Source organism: Podarcis bocagei (assembly GCF_964188305.1).
Source record: "Podarcis bocagei genome assembly, chromosome: 8".
Classification (NCBI taxonomy): Eukaryota; Metazoa; Chordata; class Lepidosauria; order Squamata; family Lacertidae; genus Podarcis; species Podarcis bocagei.
This window is the reverse complement of record NC_138133.1, coordinates 7,244,369-7,263,971: the sequence shown is the minus strand read 5'-3', so window position 1 is coordinate 7,263,971 and position 19,603 is coordinate 7,244,369. Positions and strand designations below refer to the sequence as shown.

The 19,603-nt window shown below is 46.2% G+C and overlaps 1 protein-coding gene across 1 annotated transcript in view; it reads left to right on the top strand.

The window, feature by feature from the left end:
• The window catches only part of ALOX5 (arachidonate 5-lipoxygenase), a 43,502-nt gene extending 24,498 nt beyond the window's left edge, over window positions 1–19,004 (top strand). The window contains exons 10-14 of the mRNA XM_081206367.1: window positions 4,766–4,944; window positions 10,818–10,939; window positions 13,232–13,332; window positions 16,635–16,805; window positions 17,645–19,004. Coding sequence (XP_081062493.1) covers window positions 4,766–4,944; window positions 10,818–10,939; window positions 13,232–13,332; window positions 16,635–16,805; window positions 17,645–17,824 — 753 coding nt within the window. The 3' untranslated portion in view covers window positions 17,825–19,004. The remainder of the gene's footprint in view (window positions 1–4,765; window positions 4,945–10,817; window positions 10,940–13,231; window positions 13,333–16,634; window positions 16,806–17,644) is intronic.
• The last annotated feature ends 599 nt before the right edge of the window (window positions 19,005–19,603 follow it).

Sequence of the window (19,603 nt, the reverse complement as noted above, 5' to 3'; positions counted from 1 at the left end):
CCCTGGGAAACCCCAATCGTCACACCCGTCAAGCCTAATGGTTCGGTCCGCATCTGCGCAGACTACAAATGTACCATAAACAAGGCCCTCATGGCCCATGCATACCCAGTGCCAGTGGTCAGCCATGTCCTTGCCACCCTGGCTGGGTCGAAAATTTTTGGCAAGCTGGACTTGGCCCAAGCATATCAACAGCTGCCAGTAGATGAGGCCACAGCAGAGGCACAGACGATTGTGACGCACAGAGGAGCGTTCAGGGTAAAGCGGCTGCAATTCGGTGTCAGTGTGGCACCAGGCATATTCCAGAATCTAATGGACTCGCTCCTTAAAGGGATTCCTGGTGTCACCCCCTTCTTCGATGATGTGTTGATTGCCGGGCCCACACCAGAGGAGTTTGAGGACCGCCTCCGCACCGTTCTGCACCGTTTCCAGACGGCGGGTCTCAAGGTGAAGCGGGAAAAATGTCTACTAGGAGTGCCTCAGGTGGACTTTCTGGGATTTATGGTGGATGCAGAAGGGGTCCACCCGACTGGGGACAAGGTACGGGCCATCTGTGATGCCCCAGCACCCAAGAGCAAGACTGAACTTCAGGCCTTCTTGGGACTATTGAACTTTTACCATTCCTTCCTTCCCCACAAGGCGGCGGTAGCAGAGCCCCTACACAGACTCCTGGACAAGCAGGCCCCTTGGGTGTGGGGCCAGCGCCAGGAGGCCGCATTCCAGGCAGTCAAGGATTTGCTTGTCTCAAACTCGGTCTTGGCACACTTCGACGAGAGGCTGCCGGTGCTGCTAGCATGCGACGCCTCACCCTATGGCATTGGCGCTGTCCTGGGGCACCAACTCCCAGATGGAAGAGAGGTACCGGTGGCATACTTTTCCCAGACACTCAACGCAACCGAGCGGAACTACTCGCAAATAGACAAGGAGGGTCTGGCAATCGTGAAGGGAGTAAAAAAATTCCATGATTTCTTGTACGGGCGGCCCTTCACCGTGGTGACTGACCACAAGCCGTTGCTTGGCTTGTTTGCCCCCGAAAAGCAGACCCCCCAAGTGCTGTCTCCTCGCGTCCTCAGGTGGTCAATTTTCCTTGCCAGCTACCAGTATGCACTGATTCACCGCCCGGGGAAGGCAATGGGCCATGCGGACGCCCTCAGCAGGCTACCACTACCGGAAACAGGCCCCGACCCAGCACCTGCACAAGAGGTTATGAGCCTGGAGCTGCTTCCCGACCGCCCCATTCAGGCACAAGAAGTTGCACACCATTCCAAGAAAGATAGGGTCATCTCCCGGGTCCTGGACTGGGTGTGGAGGGGATGGCCCAGCAGCAGCCCTGGGCCAGAATTCGCTGGCTACACAACCCGCAAACATGAACTGTCGGCCCACAAGGGGTGCCTGTTATGGGGAAGCAGGGTCGTTGTTCCCCAGCCCCTCCGCAAAAGGGTCCTCACAGCCCTACACGAGACACACCCAGGGGTAGTAAGAATGAAGGCCCTTGCCAGGAGTTATGTGTGGTGGCCAGGGATCGACGGAGAGATAGAGGCCTGGGTCAAACACTGCCAGGCCTGCCAAGAATCCCGCTCAGATCCCCCAAGGGCCCCAGTCCAGTCCTGGGAGTCCGCCCGAGCACCATGGTCACGCCTGCATGTGGATTTCGCTGGCCCCTTTCAGGGGAAAACATTCTTCATAGTGGTGGACTCCTACACTAAATGGCTGGAAGTCGCACTGGTACCGTCCACTTCCACGTCCGCAGCCATCCGGGTACTACTTAGGCTGTTTGCAACCCACGGGCTCCCGGACACTCTCGTCTCAGACAACGGGACTGCATTTACGTCAGGAGAATTCCAAACCTTCACAGCGCAGAACGCCATCCGCCACATCCGTTCGGCACCATTCCACCCTGCCACCAATGGCCAAGCAGAACGCATGGTGCGGACCACCAAGGACACCCTTCGCCGCATGACGCAAGGGGATTGGGAGTACCGCCTTGCCACATTCCTCCTAGCACAGCACAGCACCCCCAGCTCAACGACTGGCCGGAGCCCTGCTGAACTACTAATGGGTCGGCGCCTTGCAATCAGATTGGACCGCCTTCACCCCGATAGAGCTCAGGATGAGGTAGTGGTGGGGGAAGGCAGGAACCCCCGGACCTTCGAGGCCCAGGACCCAGTGTACGCAAAGAATTTTGGGGCAGGCCCAGCATGGGTACCCGCCACAGTCACCAGGGTCACTGGCCCCGTGTCGTACGAGGTGCTAACGGATGGGGGGCAATGCTGGCGCCGCCACTGCGACCAGATACGGCGACGATTCCCAGGAGAAAACCAGGAGGAGGAAAGGTCAGAGGAGTCCCAAGGGAACAGAGGGGCAGTGAGGCCCATAGACCAGGAGGGGCCAGCAGGAGAGGCAGAATCAGTAAATACAGAGAGGACCCGCGAGGCCGAAAGGACACCGGAACCAGAACCACGACTGAGCGAGCCGGTTGCGCCAGACCAAACAGGCCCATCACAGCCAGCATCATTGGGACACGAGCCAGAACCTGAACCCCAGACCAGGGAACACCACAGGCCGCAACGCACACGTAGGCCGCCGGCGTACCTCGAGGACTATGAATGCGACCTCCCGGGCAGGCCCATGTTGTAACATGTACACTCTAGGAATGTTGTCATTGACTGCTCCTGTGTTTACATCCCACATATTTTTGTTAAGTTTTGGGTGAACATATCAGACGACACAGCAATTCTTCAAACAGCTCATCTTTATTCACAGGCCAGAACAGAACTGTACTGAAGGGTTCAGTCAGCCTGCTTATATAGAGCTCCAGTACAACGTTACTGTAACAACTTTCTAAAACTATCCAATCACTGAACGTCACTTTCGATCCCTTATTTGCATAACTATCTACAGTATCCCCCTGCTGGCCCAGGGTGAGAACTTCAGTACATAACAATTTTATTCAAAAGTAAGCTCCACTATATTCTGTGGATTTTACTCTGAAATACAGTACAAGTTGTAAAGGGGCTTCTTATCAGTAAAGAGTTGCCCATGTTGAAGCAGATATGAGCAGCTAAAATAGCAAGGCCGAATAGCAAGGCCAGAGAACATGCAGCTGACACAATGCTGGCAGAAGAGAAAACACAGAACTCAAAATAGGGGCTTGGAATTACAAAGCTAGAGCAGACTGTAAAATAATCAAGTAAACCCAAGCCAATGCACCAAAGAGAAAAACCCACAGGGTCTGACCTAAAGAAAATCCCCTTCACAAGCCCTCTAACCATAGCTGTCAAGCTTCCCTTTCTTTGCGGGAAATTCCCTTATTCCAGCGCCGTTTCCCGCTGCTTCCTGCTGCTATCCCGGATTGTTAGATATCCCGTAGACTGTCCCCGGGACAGGTGAGGCTGCTGATCCCTTATTTTCGAGGCTGCTGATCCCTTATTTTCAAATCTGAAAGTTGACAGCTTGTGCCTCAAACAGCCATGCCTTTTACATGAAGGAAAATCTCCCCAAAGTACCGTATTTTTCACCCCATAGGACGCACCGGCCTATAGGACGCACCTAGTTTTTTTGGGGGGAAATAAAAGGGGGGGAATTTATTTTTCCCCCAGGTGCGCTGCGCTAATCCCGAAGCTTGGGGCGTGCGGAGCTCAGCGCGCCCCAAGCTTCTGGGTGCTGACAAGGTCTCCGCTAGCTGTGGGAGAGCCGCGCGGCTCTCCCAGGGCTAGCGGAGCGCTGCGCTAATCCCGAAGCTTGGGGCGTGCGGAGCTCAGCTCCTACGGCTAGCGGAGAGCTTCCTGAAGCCTGGAGAGCGAGAGGGGTCGGTGCGCACCAGCCCCTCTCGCTCTCCAGGCTTCAGCGAAAGCCTGCATTCACCCCATAGGACGCACACACATTTTCCCTTCATTTTTGGAGGGGAAAAAGTGCGTCTTATAGGGCGAAAAATACGGTGATTTTATTTGGACTCAAGCTAATTGCATAATTTCCAGTCTCCAGTTACTGTTACACTTGGCTTCTTTAAAACAAGCGAACGTATACCATTACGAATACTGATTTGCAGTTAAGCAGTTAATCTGTAGAGTGAGATTTTATGCTGGTTCTATTTAGGACTAGCATGACTGACTTAGGTTCATTAATTTAAGTGGGTCTACTCTGAGTAGGTCTAGCATTGGATATAACCTATTCCAGTGTCTTTCATATTATGTTTACCATCCACTTAGCTGGCAGGTTTCTTATTCTGTAAAGGGAATAATAAATAGAATTTTTACACAATGACTATGTAAAGGAAAGCACACGTCCTTATTTCTTGCTTGGCCTGACAAGGTTGTATGCATTCTTTGGAGGACTTGGAAGTGGTCAACGGCCATGCCTTGGGCATGTGTTTCCGTCAAGGAGGTTTACAATGGCACTAATCCCACTCCATGTGGATCCATGTGCACCATGTCACGGCTGCGTGATGCAGGTATCAAAACTTCACTCCAGTGTGGCCTAGGCCCTCATCTCCAAATCCCCTTGTACAGTAAGATCCTCCCCATTGTTAAGAACACTCATATTTAAGGCTATGGAACACAGGAGCCAACTCTTAGGGGCCAAGGTCCAATAAAAGATTTGAGGGGGCTGCCCCCTCCCCAAGTTGATGGGTATTGCCATTCAAATGGTGTGTGTGTGTGCCATATCATGTGATCAATTACCTATCCCCACATGTTTTATTCAAGTTGGCCCCTCTTCTATGGAGCTTCCATTCCTTAATGCTCTCTGCCACTTGTTTTGGGTGCCAAAGGCCAATGCCACCGGAGGAGGAGGGCTTGCGCAGATACTCCAGCGAGCGATGAAGCACCTCACCTACAGTTCCCTGTGCTTCCCTGAAGAAATCAAGGCAAGAGGCATGGAAAGCACGGAGGACATTCCATACTACTTTTATCGGGATGACGGTCTCAAAGTGTGGGAAGCCATAAAGAGGTAGGAGATGGTCGGAAATAAATTTTATTTTGTCATGCTGAGAACCAGGAAATCTAACGGAGACCTTGGAAGTGTGAATCTACCTATTGCATGTTCCTTTTAACAATGGTCCACATGAGGTGCTTTTTGAAGGAGCTGAGAATCGTCACATGGCCACTAGGTCATATTGAATCCATTTTGTTTTGCTCTGTGACAGATGACTCATATTATTGGCAGGGGACCAGTATTGGGGATGGTCCTGTTAGCCACCATTTTAGAAGGGTCTAATAGGCATGGCTCTGCCACCTACCTCTACAAAGTCTTCCCTATAACCCTTGAGTTGGATTTCTCAACATTTCTTTGTTTGCTCATATCGTTTATCCAGATCCACTCATACTATATTTCTAGGAGTATCTCTCTGGACCTAGCTGCGTGCCTAATCGGGTCCTCCCTTAAAGAGGGCATGTGTTGCGGTGAGACCTCGCAACCAAACCCTGTGTTGTGGGTGGGTTCTGTTGAATGGTTTCTTTAAATGTAAAGGTTCATCATTGTTCCATTCCATGTGTATGTCTTTAAGGGGCCGGAGCAAGGGCCAGAGCAAGATAACGAGACCCAGCTTTACAGCTGTGAAACATAGCAGGTGCTGCTGAGTTGTATTTGATTAAGGTGTGTCAGCATCTGGGTAGAGTATATAAGGAGCAGCACCTAGCTCTCCCATTACCCTGGGGGATGGGTTGGTGGTTGGGTCTGGTTTGTTGATGTATTTAGTGTAAATGGAGTTTTTGTTTTTCTTATTAAAACCTTCTTTAAGTTATTTTTGAGTCCCTTCTTTTTAATGCATGATCTCCCCAGCAAGCTCTCTGCAGCGTCACTATACTGCAAAAAGCCAACATATTTGGTTATGGGCCCAGCTGCTGAGTGGATGACTGCATATTTTTGGACTCTGAGAAAGGTTTGAAAACTCCTTCTCCTGTTAGCGTAGTTTTTGTGGGTCTGGAAGAGTTCCAGAATGGTCGACCGGGTTCCTGAAGCTGAGAAGGCTCTGGTCTTCCCACAGCTAACAGATGAGAACTATAGTTTATGGTCTTTTCGGGTGGAGGCGCTTTTGACCTCTAGAGAAGTATGGACCTATGTAACTGATGACCCTCCTAACCCTGTAACTAATGCTTGGTCGAAAGGAGATGCAAAAGCCAGGGCGATAATTAATTTGGCAGTCAGCGACCAGCAAGTAGTCTATATAAGAAATAAGAAAACTGCCAAAGAAATGTGGGACAGTCTTGCAGCAGTGCATGTTAGAAAAGAGTCAGCGTCTGCATTGACGTTTTTCAAGCAGTTGTACCAGACGAAGTTGCAGCCTGGTGGTGATTTGGCAGCACACTTGAGACGTCTGGAGGCAATATGCGGCGAGTTAATTCGAAGGGACATGGAGATACCTGATATTCAGTATGTTTTTATCATTCTATGTTCCCTTAATGAGGACTTTGATGGTATAGCTAGCCAGATATCTGCCATTCCACCAGCACAATTAACTGTGGAAGGGGTAACGGCAAGATTAATGGGCGAGTTGGATAGAAGGGAGGCTTGTGCCATAAGCACTCCTGTTTCCAGAAAGAATGAGGAACGCCATATGCAAACCTGTGGTGATACAACTGCATTTAAAGCTGCAAAGTGTTGTTGGTTCTGCAATAAGCAAGGACATTTTGCAAGGGACTGCAGATCCAAAAGAAAGCAAAGTACTCCCAAGCCTGTTTCTGTTCGTCAATCACGGTCGTCAGCCCAGCAGCCGGCATCGTATAGTAGAGACAGAAACGAGCCGCGAGCTTTTCACGCTCGGACTAAAGATCGTAAAAGAATTAAAGATGCCAAGTGGAAGTCTTTTGTTATCGACTCAGGAGCATCTCGGCATATCTGCAATGATCGAAGCTTGTTTATTTCTTTCGAAGAGGAAATTGGTAATGTACATTTAGCCAATTCACAAGTCCTGCAGTCGCTTGGCAGGGGTACCGTTAAACTTGACTCTTTAAACATTACAATAGCGAACTGCATTTACTGCCCGTCAATGGACAATTTATTGTCAGTAAGGTGCTTTGCCCGTCAAGGCATAACTGTGCGTTTCTTAAAGTCTATGTGTGAGTTTTTCGAGGGGAACAAACGTCTGCTGTATGCCCGGGAATCTGATGGTTTATATAGACTGTATTTTCGCACCTACTCACAATCGCCTATAAATTGCAGAGCAGCACAGTCAAGCCAGGGGTTGAGGCCACATTCTGGGTGTGTCCACATGGCGCACAGAATTCTGGGACACCTGAATATTGCTGATGTAATTAAGACACAGAATATTGTCAATGGCCTCAACTTAAAACCATGTAAATTCTTTATGTAGTGTCTATCCTGTTGCAAGAATAAGATTAAGGTTGCACGCAAGGGTAGGTGCTCAGATAGGAAAGTAACTGAGCCATTTGAGCGTGTACATTGTGATTTAGTTGGGCCACTCCCACCATCATTAGGAGGTTCAAAGTACTGGCTTACCCTGATAGACCAGTATAGTAGATATTGTTGGACTTATGCAATAGCTGAGAAGTCCCAAGCATTTGAGAAGTATAAGGTTTTTTGCAACTGGGTAAAAACGCACTTTAACAAACCTATTAAGAACCTGTTTTCTGACCGGGGCGGGGAATTTGTCTCTGAGGATTTTGAGAAATTCCTGGGAGCGCAGGGGACTACTCATGAGTTATCTTGCCCCCGAAGTCCCTGGCAAAATGGGCTTGTTGAAGTTGTGCAGCGTGACTTGCAGGCAGGGGTTAAAACTTATCTGCACGATGCTAATCTGCCCAAAGACTTTTGGGCTGAAGCGCTCCATGCCTTTTGTTATGTTAGAAATCGCAGTTATCATTCTGGTTTAGATGTCACCCCCTATGAGAAGCTGTTTAAAAAACGCCCTAATCTGAAATACCTACGCATTTGGGGTTCAGATGTAATTATGCATTATCCTGCTAAGCAGAAATTGGGTGAACGTAGTGTTCAGGAAAAATTAATGGGCTACCAGCAGGGGGTGTACAGAATTTACATACCAGCAACTGGCAAATTTCATATTACCAGAAGCATGATACAAACTGTAAATTGGAATGGGGTTGCTGTTTTCCAAGATACTGATGGTAAAAATGATACTGAGGAAGAAGAGGAAGCAGCAGCAGCAGCAGGAGGAAATGGTGATTCTGAATTAATAGAAAAAGACAAAAAGCCTGTTGAATCTGATAATTTGTTTGATGATTTAAAGCCACAGGCACCTGAGGGGAGGTTAGATTCTCTTGAGTTTTCTGACCATGAGCTTAGCCTACAGGCACCTCTTCAGTCTGACAATGATGATTTACAACCTGAAACTAGTAGTTCACTCAGTCCCATTAAGTCTGAGGAGTCTGACTCTCCTTCCGGACTGAGACGTTCAGATAGAAAGAGGCAGAAGCCACAACGATTTGCAGATGAACATTTTAATACTGTGTATGCCAATAAGGCGGTTTTTGAGCCAAAAAGCTACAATGATGTTCAGAATTTACCTAAGCACCAAGCTGAAAATTGGTATAAAGCTATGAACTCTGAGATAGCTTCTTTAAAAGAGCATAACACTTGGTCTCTTGTACCACAAACCCCAGATATGAGACTTATTGATTCAAAATGGGTTTATAGAGTTAAAATGAATGACAAAAATGAAGTTGTAAGGTACAAGGCAAAACTAGTTGCTAGGGGTTTTCAACAAATTCCAGGAGAAGATTATGATTTGTGTTATTCACTAAGTGTAAAATATGAAACAGTTAAGCTTTTGTTAAAAGATGCATCACAATGTGGAAAAGCCTACTATGCAATGTCTCTGTTCTTAAGAGAGTGGTAATGTACCTTAAACATACCAAACATTATAGGTTGCAGTTTACATCAAGTATTGACAAAGGTTACACATGAAAAACATGTACAAAGTATGCTTTATGTTTTTGTTCCACAATGATGAACCGCAGGGGAAATGTTGAATGGTTTCTTTAAATGTAAAGGTTCATCATTGTTCCATTCCATGTGTATGTCTTTAAGGGGCCGGAGCAAGGGCCAGAGCAAGATAACGAGACCCAGCTTTACAGCTGTGAAACATAGCAGGTGCTGCTGAGTTGTATTTGATTAAGGTGTGTCAGCATCTGGGTAGAGTATATAAGGAGCAGCACCTAGCTCTCCCATTACCCTGGGGGATGGGTTGGTGGTTGGGTCTGGTTTGTTGATGTATTTAGTGTAAATGGAGTTTTTGTTTTTCTTATTAAAACCTTCTTAAAGTTATTTTTGAGTCCCTTCTTTTTAATGCATGATCTCCCCAGCAAGCTCTCTGCAGCGTCACTATACTGCAAAAAGCCAACAGGTTCGACTGAATAACCACAACTCCCAATTGGTAGGTCCCTTGATGCTGGGTTTAATCAGGCCAATGGGACGCAAGCTAAATGGATCAAGGGACCTATATTTACCTATGCACGTGACACAGAGCTTCCTCTTTCGGTGCTTGCATCGGAACACCCGCCCACCTCTCCCTACTTTTAGGGCTTTGTGCTTGGACCTTACTATGCCGTCGTGTGTCGTCTGTCATTGGGACAGGGGCACGGCAGGGATTTTCCCCACTTGGCTGATTGGCTGGTGCCATTTGGGTTTCTCCTGCTGTGTAGCAAATCATCACAACTTATAAGGTTGCAGATAGGCTCTGGTTCAGGTGATAGGGATGGGGGAACACTCTCGCCATCCCGATTTGAAGGGTATTCCGTTAAAGGAATCCAGGGGCTCGATGGTTTGGTCAGCCCCTGAGAGGGGGTTGTGCCCGTGACTGAGTCCAGGGGGACATTTGGGTGGTGGAGATAGCCTGTTCCCGGCTTTCCACTTATCCAGGTGTTCACGCTTGGCTGACCTATTCTGGTGCCCTGGGTCAGCGCTACCTGCGAAGGTGCAGGGAGCTAGTCAAACCAGAGCCTATGCAACCACTCACTTGCTGTAATCAATAAAGTTGTGGCCTAAATTCTGCCAAAAACCAAACCAAAATTTGAGTCTTGTCTGAATTTAAGGGGGAGGTTTAAAGGTCTGAGCACGCAAATACAGACAACCAGCTTACCATGCAATAAGGATTTGTAGCATGGCTTTGCTGGGTTGTCTGCAGGGCCAGAAGTAGAAATCTTGGCACCTGCGATTTGGCAACATGAAACATTCCCTTTATGACATAAATAATTCCCAGATGAAGAGTGGTATAGAATCAGAGAATCTTAGAATTGTAGAGTTGAAAGGGACTCCTGCTACCTGTTGTAACAAATCACATCGTAATGCCTTGCGGAAGACACACAGTTTATCCATGACAGAAATTATCTTTCTGCCTCATTCAGCCGTAGACTTCTCACGTGTAAGGAAACACACAAGAGAAGCAGAGGTATGCTGCCATCAGCACGTAATTTAGTGACCTCCATGCTTTCGAGGGTAAAGATCAGAAACAGGGAGCCTTCTCTACTCATGGAGTCTTCCCACACAATTATAAACCCTGCTTCTGAAAAATATATTGGCTCCGCCCAGAGAAGTATGTGGAAGCAAGATGGGCAGCGTACCATTGGACACCATTAAGGAAAATTTCAAAATATAATTCATCCAGACTTTTTATTCTGTCTCTAACCTAACAGGATGCTGAGTATTGACATACAAAGCAGCCTGTTGTTGTTTTTCTACGGGGAAATACAGATTTTTCCAGATATCGCGAAAGCTTGCGACCCTCCCTCTTCCCAGTTGCATTTTTGACAAAAGTTTTATGTGCCTGTGTGCGTGCACTCATTGTTAACGGAGCAGTTCAAGAGAATGTAAAAGCTTTTAGTCACTTTCCTTTCTGTTTTCTGCAGCTTTGTGACAGATGTTGTGGACCTCTATTACGATAGCGAAGAGATGGTTTGTGAAGACGTAGAACTCCAGGCCTTTGTGAAGGACGTCTATGTTTATGGGTTGAGAGGAACCAAGGCTTCAGGTGAGACCTGCTAGCCAGATTCTCTGTCCTGTGGCATTGCTGGCTAATGAACAGAAATGCATTCCTCCTTTGATCTGAAGCTGAGTTAGAGATGTAAAAATTCCAGCAAATGAATCCATTCCTCTCCTGGAATAAATGGAAATTTGGAAGACAATCTGAAATGTATGCAATGCTTTCTTATCACCCCATTCAAAAGTTACAGAAAATAAGATATTAATAACAAAAGAATAGGCAGGACAAGCATCAAAATTACTGTTAGCACAAGCGTCTCTCAATATATCATATACAGTGGTGCCTCGCAAGACGAAAAGAATCCGTTCTGTGATTCTCTTCGTCTAGCGGTTTTTTCGTCTTGCGAAGCAAGCCCATTGACGGATTAGCGGATTAGCGCTTTTAGCGGCTTTTAGCGGCTTTTAGCGGCTTATCGGCTTATCGGATCAGCTGATAAGCGGCTTAGCGGCTTAGAAAAAGGGGGGAGGGAAAAAACCCCGCAGGAACTCGCAAGACATTTTCGTCTTGCGAAGCAAGCCCATAGGAGATTCGTTTTACGAAGCACCTCCAAAACGGAAAACTCTTTCGTCTAGCGAGTTTTCCGTCTTGCGAGGCATTCGTCTTGCGGGGCACCACTGTATGTGCTCTGAACTTCACTTGTAAAAGAAATATGAGCATTGCCATAATTGATAAAGTATCTGCTAATCTCTTGAAAAAAATATCAAAAATTCATTAATTGTGTTCTACCATTTACTTGCATTAGGGACATTTTTATTCATGCCTATTCTAGCCACTATAATAATGTGTGATAAAAGTTAACATCAATAATTTGGGCTTTTAAAAAAAGTGAATAAAAACATTTTAAGATCCAAGTCAAATCGATATATTGTTGATATCAATCCAGATCTTTCTTTCTTTCTGCATTCAAATTTTATTTATTAATCAGGTTGAAAGCAGCATAGGGTTGGACACTATCAATGAATTTAGTGCAAAACATTTAAAAAATAGGAAAATTTCCATAATCTGGTAGGCTGGTTTATATGTATTATTTTGTAATAAATTAGCTTAATCATAGTTGTTCTCAGGGTCCGGGTAAGTTCATATGGAGAAAGGTGGTCCTTGAGGCATTGCAGTCCTGAGCCGTTTAAGGCTTATAGGTCAAAACAAGCATTTGAATTGGGCCTGGGAGTTAATTGGCAGCCAGTGCAGTTGGACCAGGATTCTTGCCCCAATGAGCAACCTGGCCACTGAGTTCTGCACTAGCTGAAGCTTCTGAACTGTGTTCCAGGCAACCCTATGTATAGCGCATTTCAGTAACCCAGCCTAGAGGTTACCAGAGCATAGACAACAGACGTTAGGCTGTCCCTGTTCAGATAGGGGGGCAGCTGGGCTACCAGCCAAAGCTGATGGAAAGCAATCTGCACCACTGAGGCCACCTGAGGCTCAAGCAACAGAAAATGATCCATAAGTAGCCCCAACCTTTGTAGCTGCTCCTTCAGAAGGAGTATAACCTAGGACCCTCGTACTTATGGGACCGCCTCTCCTGGTATGCCCCGCAGAGGACCCTAAGGTCCATGAATAATAATAGCTTGAAGGTCCTGGGCCCTAAGGAAGCCAGACTACCCTCCACCAGGGCCAGGGCTTTCACAGTGATGGCTCCGACCTGGTGAAATGCTCTGCCCCACGAGACTAGGGCCCTGCAGGACTTGATCTCCTTCCGCAGGGCTAAGACAGAGCTATTCTGCCTGGCCTTCAATTTGAATTAGCCGGATCCTCTATTCCCTTTCCCCTTTCCTCTTCTATGAAGAAACCCTTTCTGGGACTCCACATTTGAATTCTTCCCTGTTCCCCTTGCTGGCCCTAGTAGAACCAACTTGGCCAGTTAGCCCTGGTGATCATTTGATGTCTACTGACTGGGTTTTTTGTTTTCCCCCAAAATGACCCCTGAATTTTTGAATTTTATTGATATTGATGCTGCATTTTATGTTGTATTTTATGTTGTTTTATACTGTTTTTAAGTTGCATTTTAATCAATGTTTTATATTTGCTGTTAGCCGCCCTGAGCCCAGTTTTTAAACTGGGAAGGGCAGGGTATAAATAAAAATTTATTATTAATTTATTATCAAGAGCAGGCAAGCTCCCCTTCCATCCGGTCTCATCTCACGGGACAGTGAAAAATAAATGTTGTGTTTCCAGGTGGGGGAGAATTCAGAAAAGTTCCACAGCCTTCCTTTAGTTTATTAATTGCTAATATTATTACTACTAGTACTGCTCTTATTAATTTAACTCTTCTTTTTTCAGGATTTCCTAAGACAATAAAGACACGCCAGAAGCTGTCAGAATATCTTACCGTAGTGATCTTTACAGCATCTGCACAACATGCAGCAGTAAATTTTGGTCAGGTACAGTTTATCTGGAAGCAATTCTGTCCTTGAACTTCTAAAGTTGGTTTACACACCAGTCCAGATAGTCTACAGTTTGATTAAGAAATATCAACGATGTGAATAGTGGGGTCACCTGAGTGCCTGTTAAAATGCATAGAGCAGCCTAACCAAAATGTTGTCTTCCAGGTGATTTGGACACGGATAGCTCTGCAGTTGGGACGCGGGTGGCGCTGTGGGTAAAACCTCAGTGCCTAGGACTTGCCGATCGTATGGTCGGCGGTTTGAATCCCTGCAGCGGGGTGAGCTCCTGTCTTTCGGTCCCAGCTCCTGCCCACCTAGCAGTTCGAAAGCACCCCTAAGTGCAAGTAGATAAATAGGTACCACTTTATAGCGGGAAGGTAAATGGCGTTTCCGTGTGCTGCGCTGGTGCTGGCTCGCCAGAGCAGCTTCGTCACGCTGGCCACGTGACCCGGAAGTGTCTCCAGACAGCGCTGGCCCCTGGCCTCTTAAGTGAGATGGGCGCACAACCCTAGAGTCAGACACGACTGTCCCGTACTGGCAGGGGTACCTTTACCTTTACCTTTAGCTCTGCAGTCTAAGCCACTAGGGCTTGCCGATCGGAAGGTCGGCAGTTCAAATCCCTGCGACGGGGTGAGCTTCCGTTGCTCAGTCCCAGCTCCTGACCACCTTGCAGTTTGAAAGCACATCAAAGTGCAAGTAGATAAATAGGTACCACTCCGGTGGGAAGGTAAACGGCATTTCTGTGCGCTGCTCTGGTTCGCCAGAAGCGGCTTAGTCCTGCTGGCCACACGACCCGGAAGCTGTCTGCAGACAAACGCCAGCTCCCTCAGCCTATAGAGCGAGATGAGCACCGCAACCCCAGAGTCGGCCACGACTGGACCTAACGGTCATGGGTACCTTTACCTTTAATAGCAGTTCTGTCCCAAACATTTGGCGGGCACCAGTCTTGAGAAAGCTAGGAATGGCGTAAAGGAAACAAAACAGCACCTGTGTGACCATCCTATCCTAAAAACACGTTAACAAGGTCTTTCTTTAAAAAAATAAGTCTTCTTTTGTAATGCCTAAAACCTATTCACCAACACCACCATTCAATTATCTAGCAGTGAAGTTGAAAGACGTTCCCTTTTCAAGCCCATCTGAGCTTCAACATGAATTGAAGGAGGTTGGGCGGGGAGGGATCCTGCTAGCAGTTAGCCCTGGTATCAGCTTCAAGAAAAGCACCAGCAAGGGCGTCTGAGTGCTGAAAGCCAGCTTTATTTCCCAGCCTAGCAACTTTGCTGCTTGGTGGACAATTTGGCTTGGCATGGGCTTGGCCAATGAAACGCTTAAATCATAGCTGAAGAGGTTCACACTGAATGTTAAGATCAGTAAGCCATAGTTAAAGCTGTGTTCAAATGGAATAATAAGTCACAGGCTGTTAATTCACTTTTACTTAAACCACAGTTTAACATGATATGTGAACCAGGTCAGAGGCATACCAGACTGAGGAGGAGAAAAAAATGACAAAAGGGAGGAAGGAGGGATTGCAGTAGATTAGAGATAATCCGACTGCAGTTTCACCAGAGAATAAAGGAAAGACTTTGGAAATGCTCGGAATTGAGATGTGGTGAGGGCAGAGGAGGGCCAAAGTTTGCACATCTGTGAAGTACAGGAAACCACGGTATTTGCAACAGTTAACATAACAGTTTTGAGAAGATGAGAAATGAGGATGGCTGCCCCCATCAACATGCATGTTTCTGCACCCATCACCTTGAAATATACTCGGACTCCTGTAGTGATTTCATGCTTGTAAAACAGTGATTGAATTTCCCCCCAAACCTCAGGCTTTTATATACATTATTTACACAATGAGTCCTGTCTGATTGGCTGATTCTGCTTCTGTCCTGGAGCCTGATTGGTCATCTCCTGCAGGCTAATCAGTTGTTGCATTCTATGATCCTACCAGCCTAATAGGCTGATTAACTTCCTCCTGGAGCCTGATTGGTCTTTTCCTGCAAGCCAATCAGTTGTCGCATTCTAGGGTCCTACTTGCCTATTGTTCTAGGATCCAAGCTTAGTACATAACACACCTGTTAAGTTGTGGGTGGACAAAGCAGACGACACAGAGATTTCTCCAAGTAGTTCTTTATAAGTAAGTTGGAACTGAACTGAACTGAACTGAACAGCTCAGCCGGCCTGCTTTTATAGGCAGCTGGCTGACAACATTGTAACAACACCCCAGGGTTTCCCGCCTAAATTAACTTACGTGGACCTGAGTGAAAACTATATACACAATACCCTTGGTGGCCAGGCTGAGAACTTCAGTACATAACAACACCTGTTTATATTTTGGAAAATACCTCACGTATTGGTACATCGTGTTATATAGAGCAGTTCACGTAGAGTTCTGTTTTAGGTATCTGCGCTTTGTCTTTTCTTTTGATGCATAAAATCAGCGCACCATGTGAACTGAAACTGCTGTGAAAGGGCAGGTTGCCGAATCGCAATTCTCAATTGATGCTAAACTTGTTATTCTCTTGGAGGTTACCCATTTTCTCTTTAGGCATTATTTCCCCTAAAGATAATCTGCTAATCTGGGGCATTATTTTGAGCTATTTAGGCTAGTGGCTGCTGCCGGCTCTTTACATTGGTGGGACACAGGATAGCTAATGATAGGTAGTTGGCTGCAGTACTGAGCACACGTCTATAAAATAAAGTTCCACTGGATGCAGTGGGAGTTACCTCTGAGTAAATGCATAGGGTTGTGTTGTAGTCACAGCTAAGTCACATTTCAGCAGTATGCCTGTTCATTACAGATTGTGTCAGTACATCCTTCCAATAGAGAAACCATCGTAAACAGTTATTTTACCACACAAAGTCCAATCCAAAGCAGGTTTAGTGAGCCCTACTGAATACATAGGACTTGCTCCAAAGAAAGTGTATTAGACATTAGGGTTTTTTACTCCCCACTCCCTCCACTGCCTTTAATACCAACCTGACATCAAAGAGTAAGTCACGGGGGGGACAAAAAACAGTGCCCCATTCCAGACTCTGGACTAAATTTCATGACTTTTCAGTTATGACTTCTTATATTAGCTCATCCTGCAGTAACAAAGAGGAAGTGGAAATGAGAATCCTGTCTCCTCCTTCTAGCTGCAGCCCTCAAAAACATGTTCCAATGTGGGATTATGCTACATGGGACTGAAGCTCCAGTGAAAAACCCTTTTTGTATAAACAGGAGTGTCTTCCAGCCACACAAGCACCCTCTATGCTTCATAGAGATTCCTGTATCTTACTGGCTCTGTCCTGTTATTTCCCAGTACGACTGGTGTTCCTGGATTCCTAACGCCCCTCCAACGATGCGTCGCCCACCCCCTACGGAAAAGGGAAGCGTCACCATTGAGTATATTGTTGAGAGTTTACCGGATAGAGGGCGCTCTTGTTGGCATCTTGGTGCTGTTTGGGCCTTGAGTCAGTTTCAAGAGAATGAAGTAAGTGAAACTTCTAAGATATTCCCCTTGTATATCTCAGTCATAATGCATGAGGCCAAAGCTGCAGGTCAGTGCTTAGCTTGGAAATCCATGTTTTTCCATAGTGCTTTCAGAGCATTTTGATTAGTTGTCAAAAATTTGGGGCCTGTTAACATTTCCCGTAAACACACTTCTGGACAGCTCTAACTGCAGGAACTGAAAGATGCTTTAGTTCTTGCCAATCCCTATGGGGGTGGTGCTGTGGGCTAAACCACAGAGCCTAGGGCTTGCCGATCAAAAGGTCGGCGGTTCGAATCCCTGCAACAGGGTGAGCTCCCATTGCTCGGTCCCTGCTCCTGCCAACCTAGCAGTTCAAAGTGCAAGTAGATAAATAGGTACCGCTCCAGAGGGAAGGTAAATGGTGTTTCCATACGCTGCTCTGGTTCGCCAGAAGTAGCTTAGTCATGTTGGCCACTTGACCCGGAAGCTGTACGCCGGCTCCCTCAGCCAATAAAGCGAGATGTGCGCCGCAACCCCAGAGTCGGTCATGACTGGAAATACTTTATTGTCACTCGTACAACTTGTATACAGTGAGATTACACAAGCACCCCCCACTCAGCTCTCTTAGTCTTAATTCCCCTCGTTTACTGACGCACACCCGCCAAACCCGAAAGTCAGTTGCCCTGTTGTTATCTTTTCCTTCAGCAGCCTAACAGCCAACGTATAGAAGCTGTTATTTAAATATCATATTTGCTCACTAGACGAGGAAGGGTCTATTTTTGCAGTGTCTCAAAATTAGCTGCATTATTTCTTTTAGACATTTCCCAACAGATACGTTTTGTGACTTCTTCTCCAACTAGGTGTTTCTGGGGATGTATCCAGATGAACATTTCATAGAGAAGCCAGTGAAAGAGGCCATGAGGAAATTCCGCAAGAATCTTGATGAAATTACCAGTTGCATTGCTGAGCGGAACAGGAACAAAAAACTCCCCTACTATTATCTTTCCCCGGATCAAATACCTAACAGTGTGGCTGTTTGAATTAGCCTTTTTGAAGGCATGAAAAGGCAGTGAACCGGAGTGACAATCATGGCAAATTATCTGCAAGCAAATCAGCTGGATTCAAACCAAATTGGGTCTTAATTTGTACTAGATACTATTGTAGTTTTAAGTTTTCTTTGAATATCTATCCCTCATATATAATTAGTTGATACCGTGTTACTGTTCGATAATAATTTTTATAATTGTCAGGAAATACAGAACCTTAAGGAACATTTTTTACCTTAAAAACAGAACCTTTACCAATGGAGAAACTCTATTCCACACATTTGTGGTCAGAACACCTCTGTTTTGGAAGCTGTTACCCCGTTTTCAGTAAGTTTTTGTTTTTAGGAACCGAGTGAATGTATGATTTCCATAAGGAATGTTTGTTGGCTGGTCTGGTTGTTTTTACAGGAGTTCACCAGCAATTTAAAAATTGCTTTTGTTGGGGTTCAGAACAACAGATGAAGACATTAAGGATGGTCTGGGGGACATGGAACTGGGGAAGATTGAAGCCAAAGGAGTGTCTGAGCAGAAGCTTGACCCTACCTCAGATTTCCATGCCACCCAAGGACCCACAATATTATCTGAGGCAGAAGGACGAGTAGCAACATAAGTTGCTCCCTTCATTTGCCATCAGAAAGAAGAACCCCAGATCATCACACACACACACACCCAGCAGTGTTGTGCTTCCTTTAAGGGAGCGGGAGCTGCAAGAGTCCAGTTGGAGGTTGACCTTTGTAAGGTGAGCAGGCTGGACTTGGGAGTTTTCAGCAGATTTTGAGCTGAGCTCTGCTTGCTTTGGATATGCACACAGGCTTTCGAATGGGGTCAGTCACGTTTTTAACGACCCCCTTCAAATGCTTGAGACATTCCTGGTTGTCGTTTTTATAATGATAAGAATACTTACAAGTCTCATACATGCCCAGTTTGGGGGGGTGTCTACCAGTTGCCTAGCAGGAAACAAGGTCTCATTATCTCCCCAAGTCAGAAGAGTGGTACTATTGGTCCTTGACCATCCACAATGTAATATATAAATACCAGCTTTCATTGGAAGGTTCTGTGAAAGATTTTACAGCTTCCTTAAGCACTTTGTTGAACTGCTTCTGTGATTCCTTAACATGTAAACAAAAATCCTTCCTTACATGTTCAATGGATAAAGTGGATTATTATGTCCCCACTTTCCTGTTTGTTTGGTTCTGAAGTATTTAAAATAATGTAAAAACAATGTCATTCTTATTCGGCATGCAAAAGCTTTGTGTTTTTAAAAAGATGAGGTAGCTGGTCCTGAAATGCACTTATTTACTAAATTGGGAAAGGATTGATAAAATATCAGAGCAGCCCAAGCCCTGGCCTAATAGTGACAGCCCATCACAGAGTACTGCACACAGAAGCCCTGCCAGTCAGGGCAGAAAGGGCAGGCAAAACATTGGAGCTGGCCTAGCAATGGGACCCAATGCTATCCAGGGGTGGATCCTGAGCTGGATCAGCCCCCGCCCCCCAAATACCATTTGGGGGCTGCCTGTGCGCTGCTGTCACTGGCAGAAAGCCTACTACTGGTGGTTACTGCCTCCTGCCCACACTTTTGAGCTGGTTGAACAGAGAGCTTTATTCCAGTGGAGTAATGCGAATGTCTATCCGTGGGCAGAGGCTGGTGGAGGGAGACAAGGCGGATTAGGAGTTTGAATCTGAATTAAATTATTCTGCTGGAAACCCACTAATTCTAGTTGACATACTGTTGTATAATGCAACGGCGATACGAAATTCGAATCTTTGCGA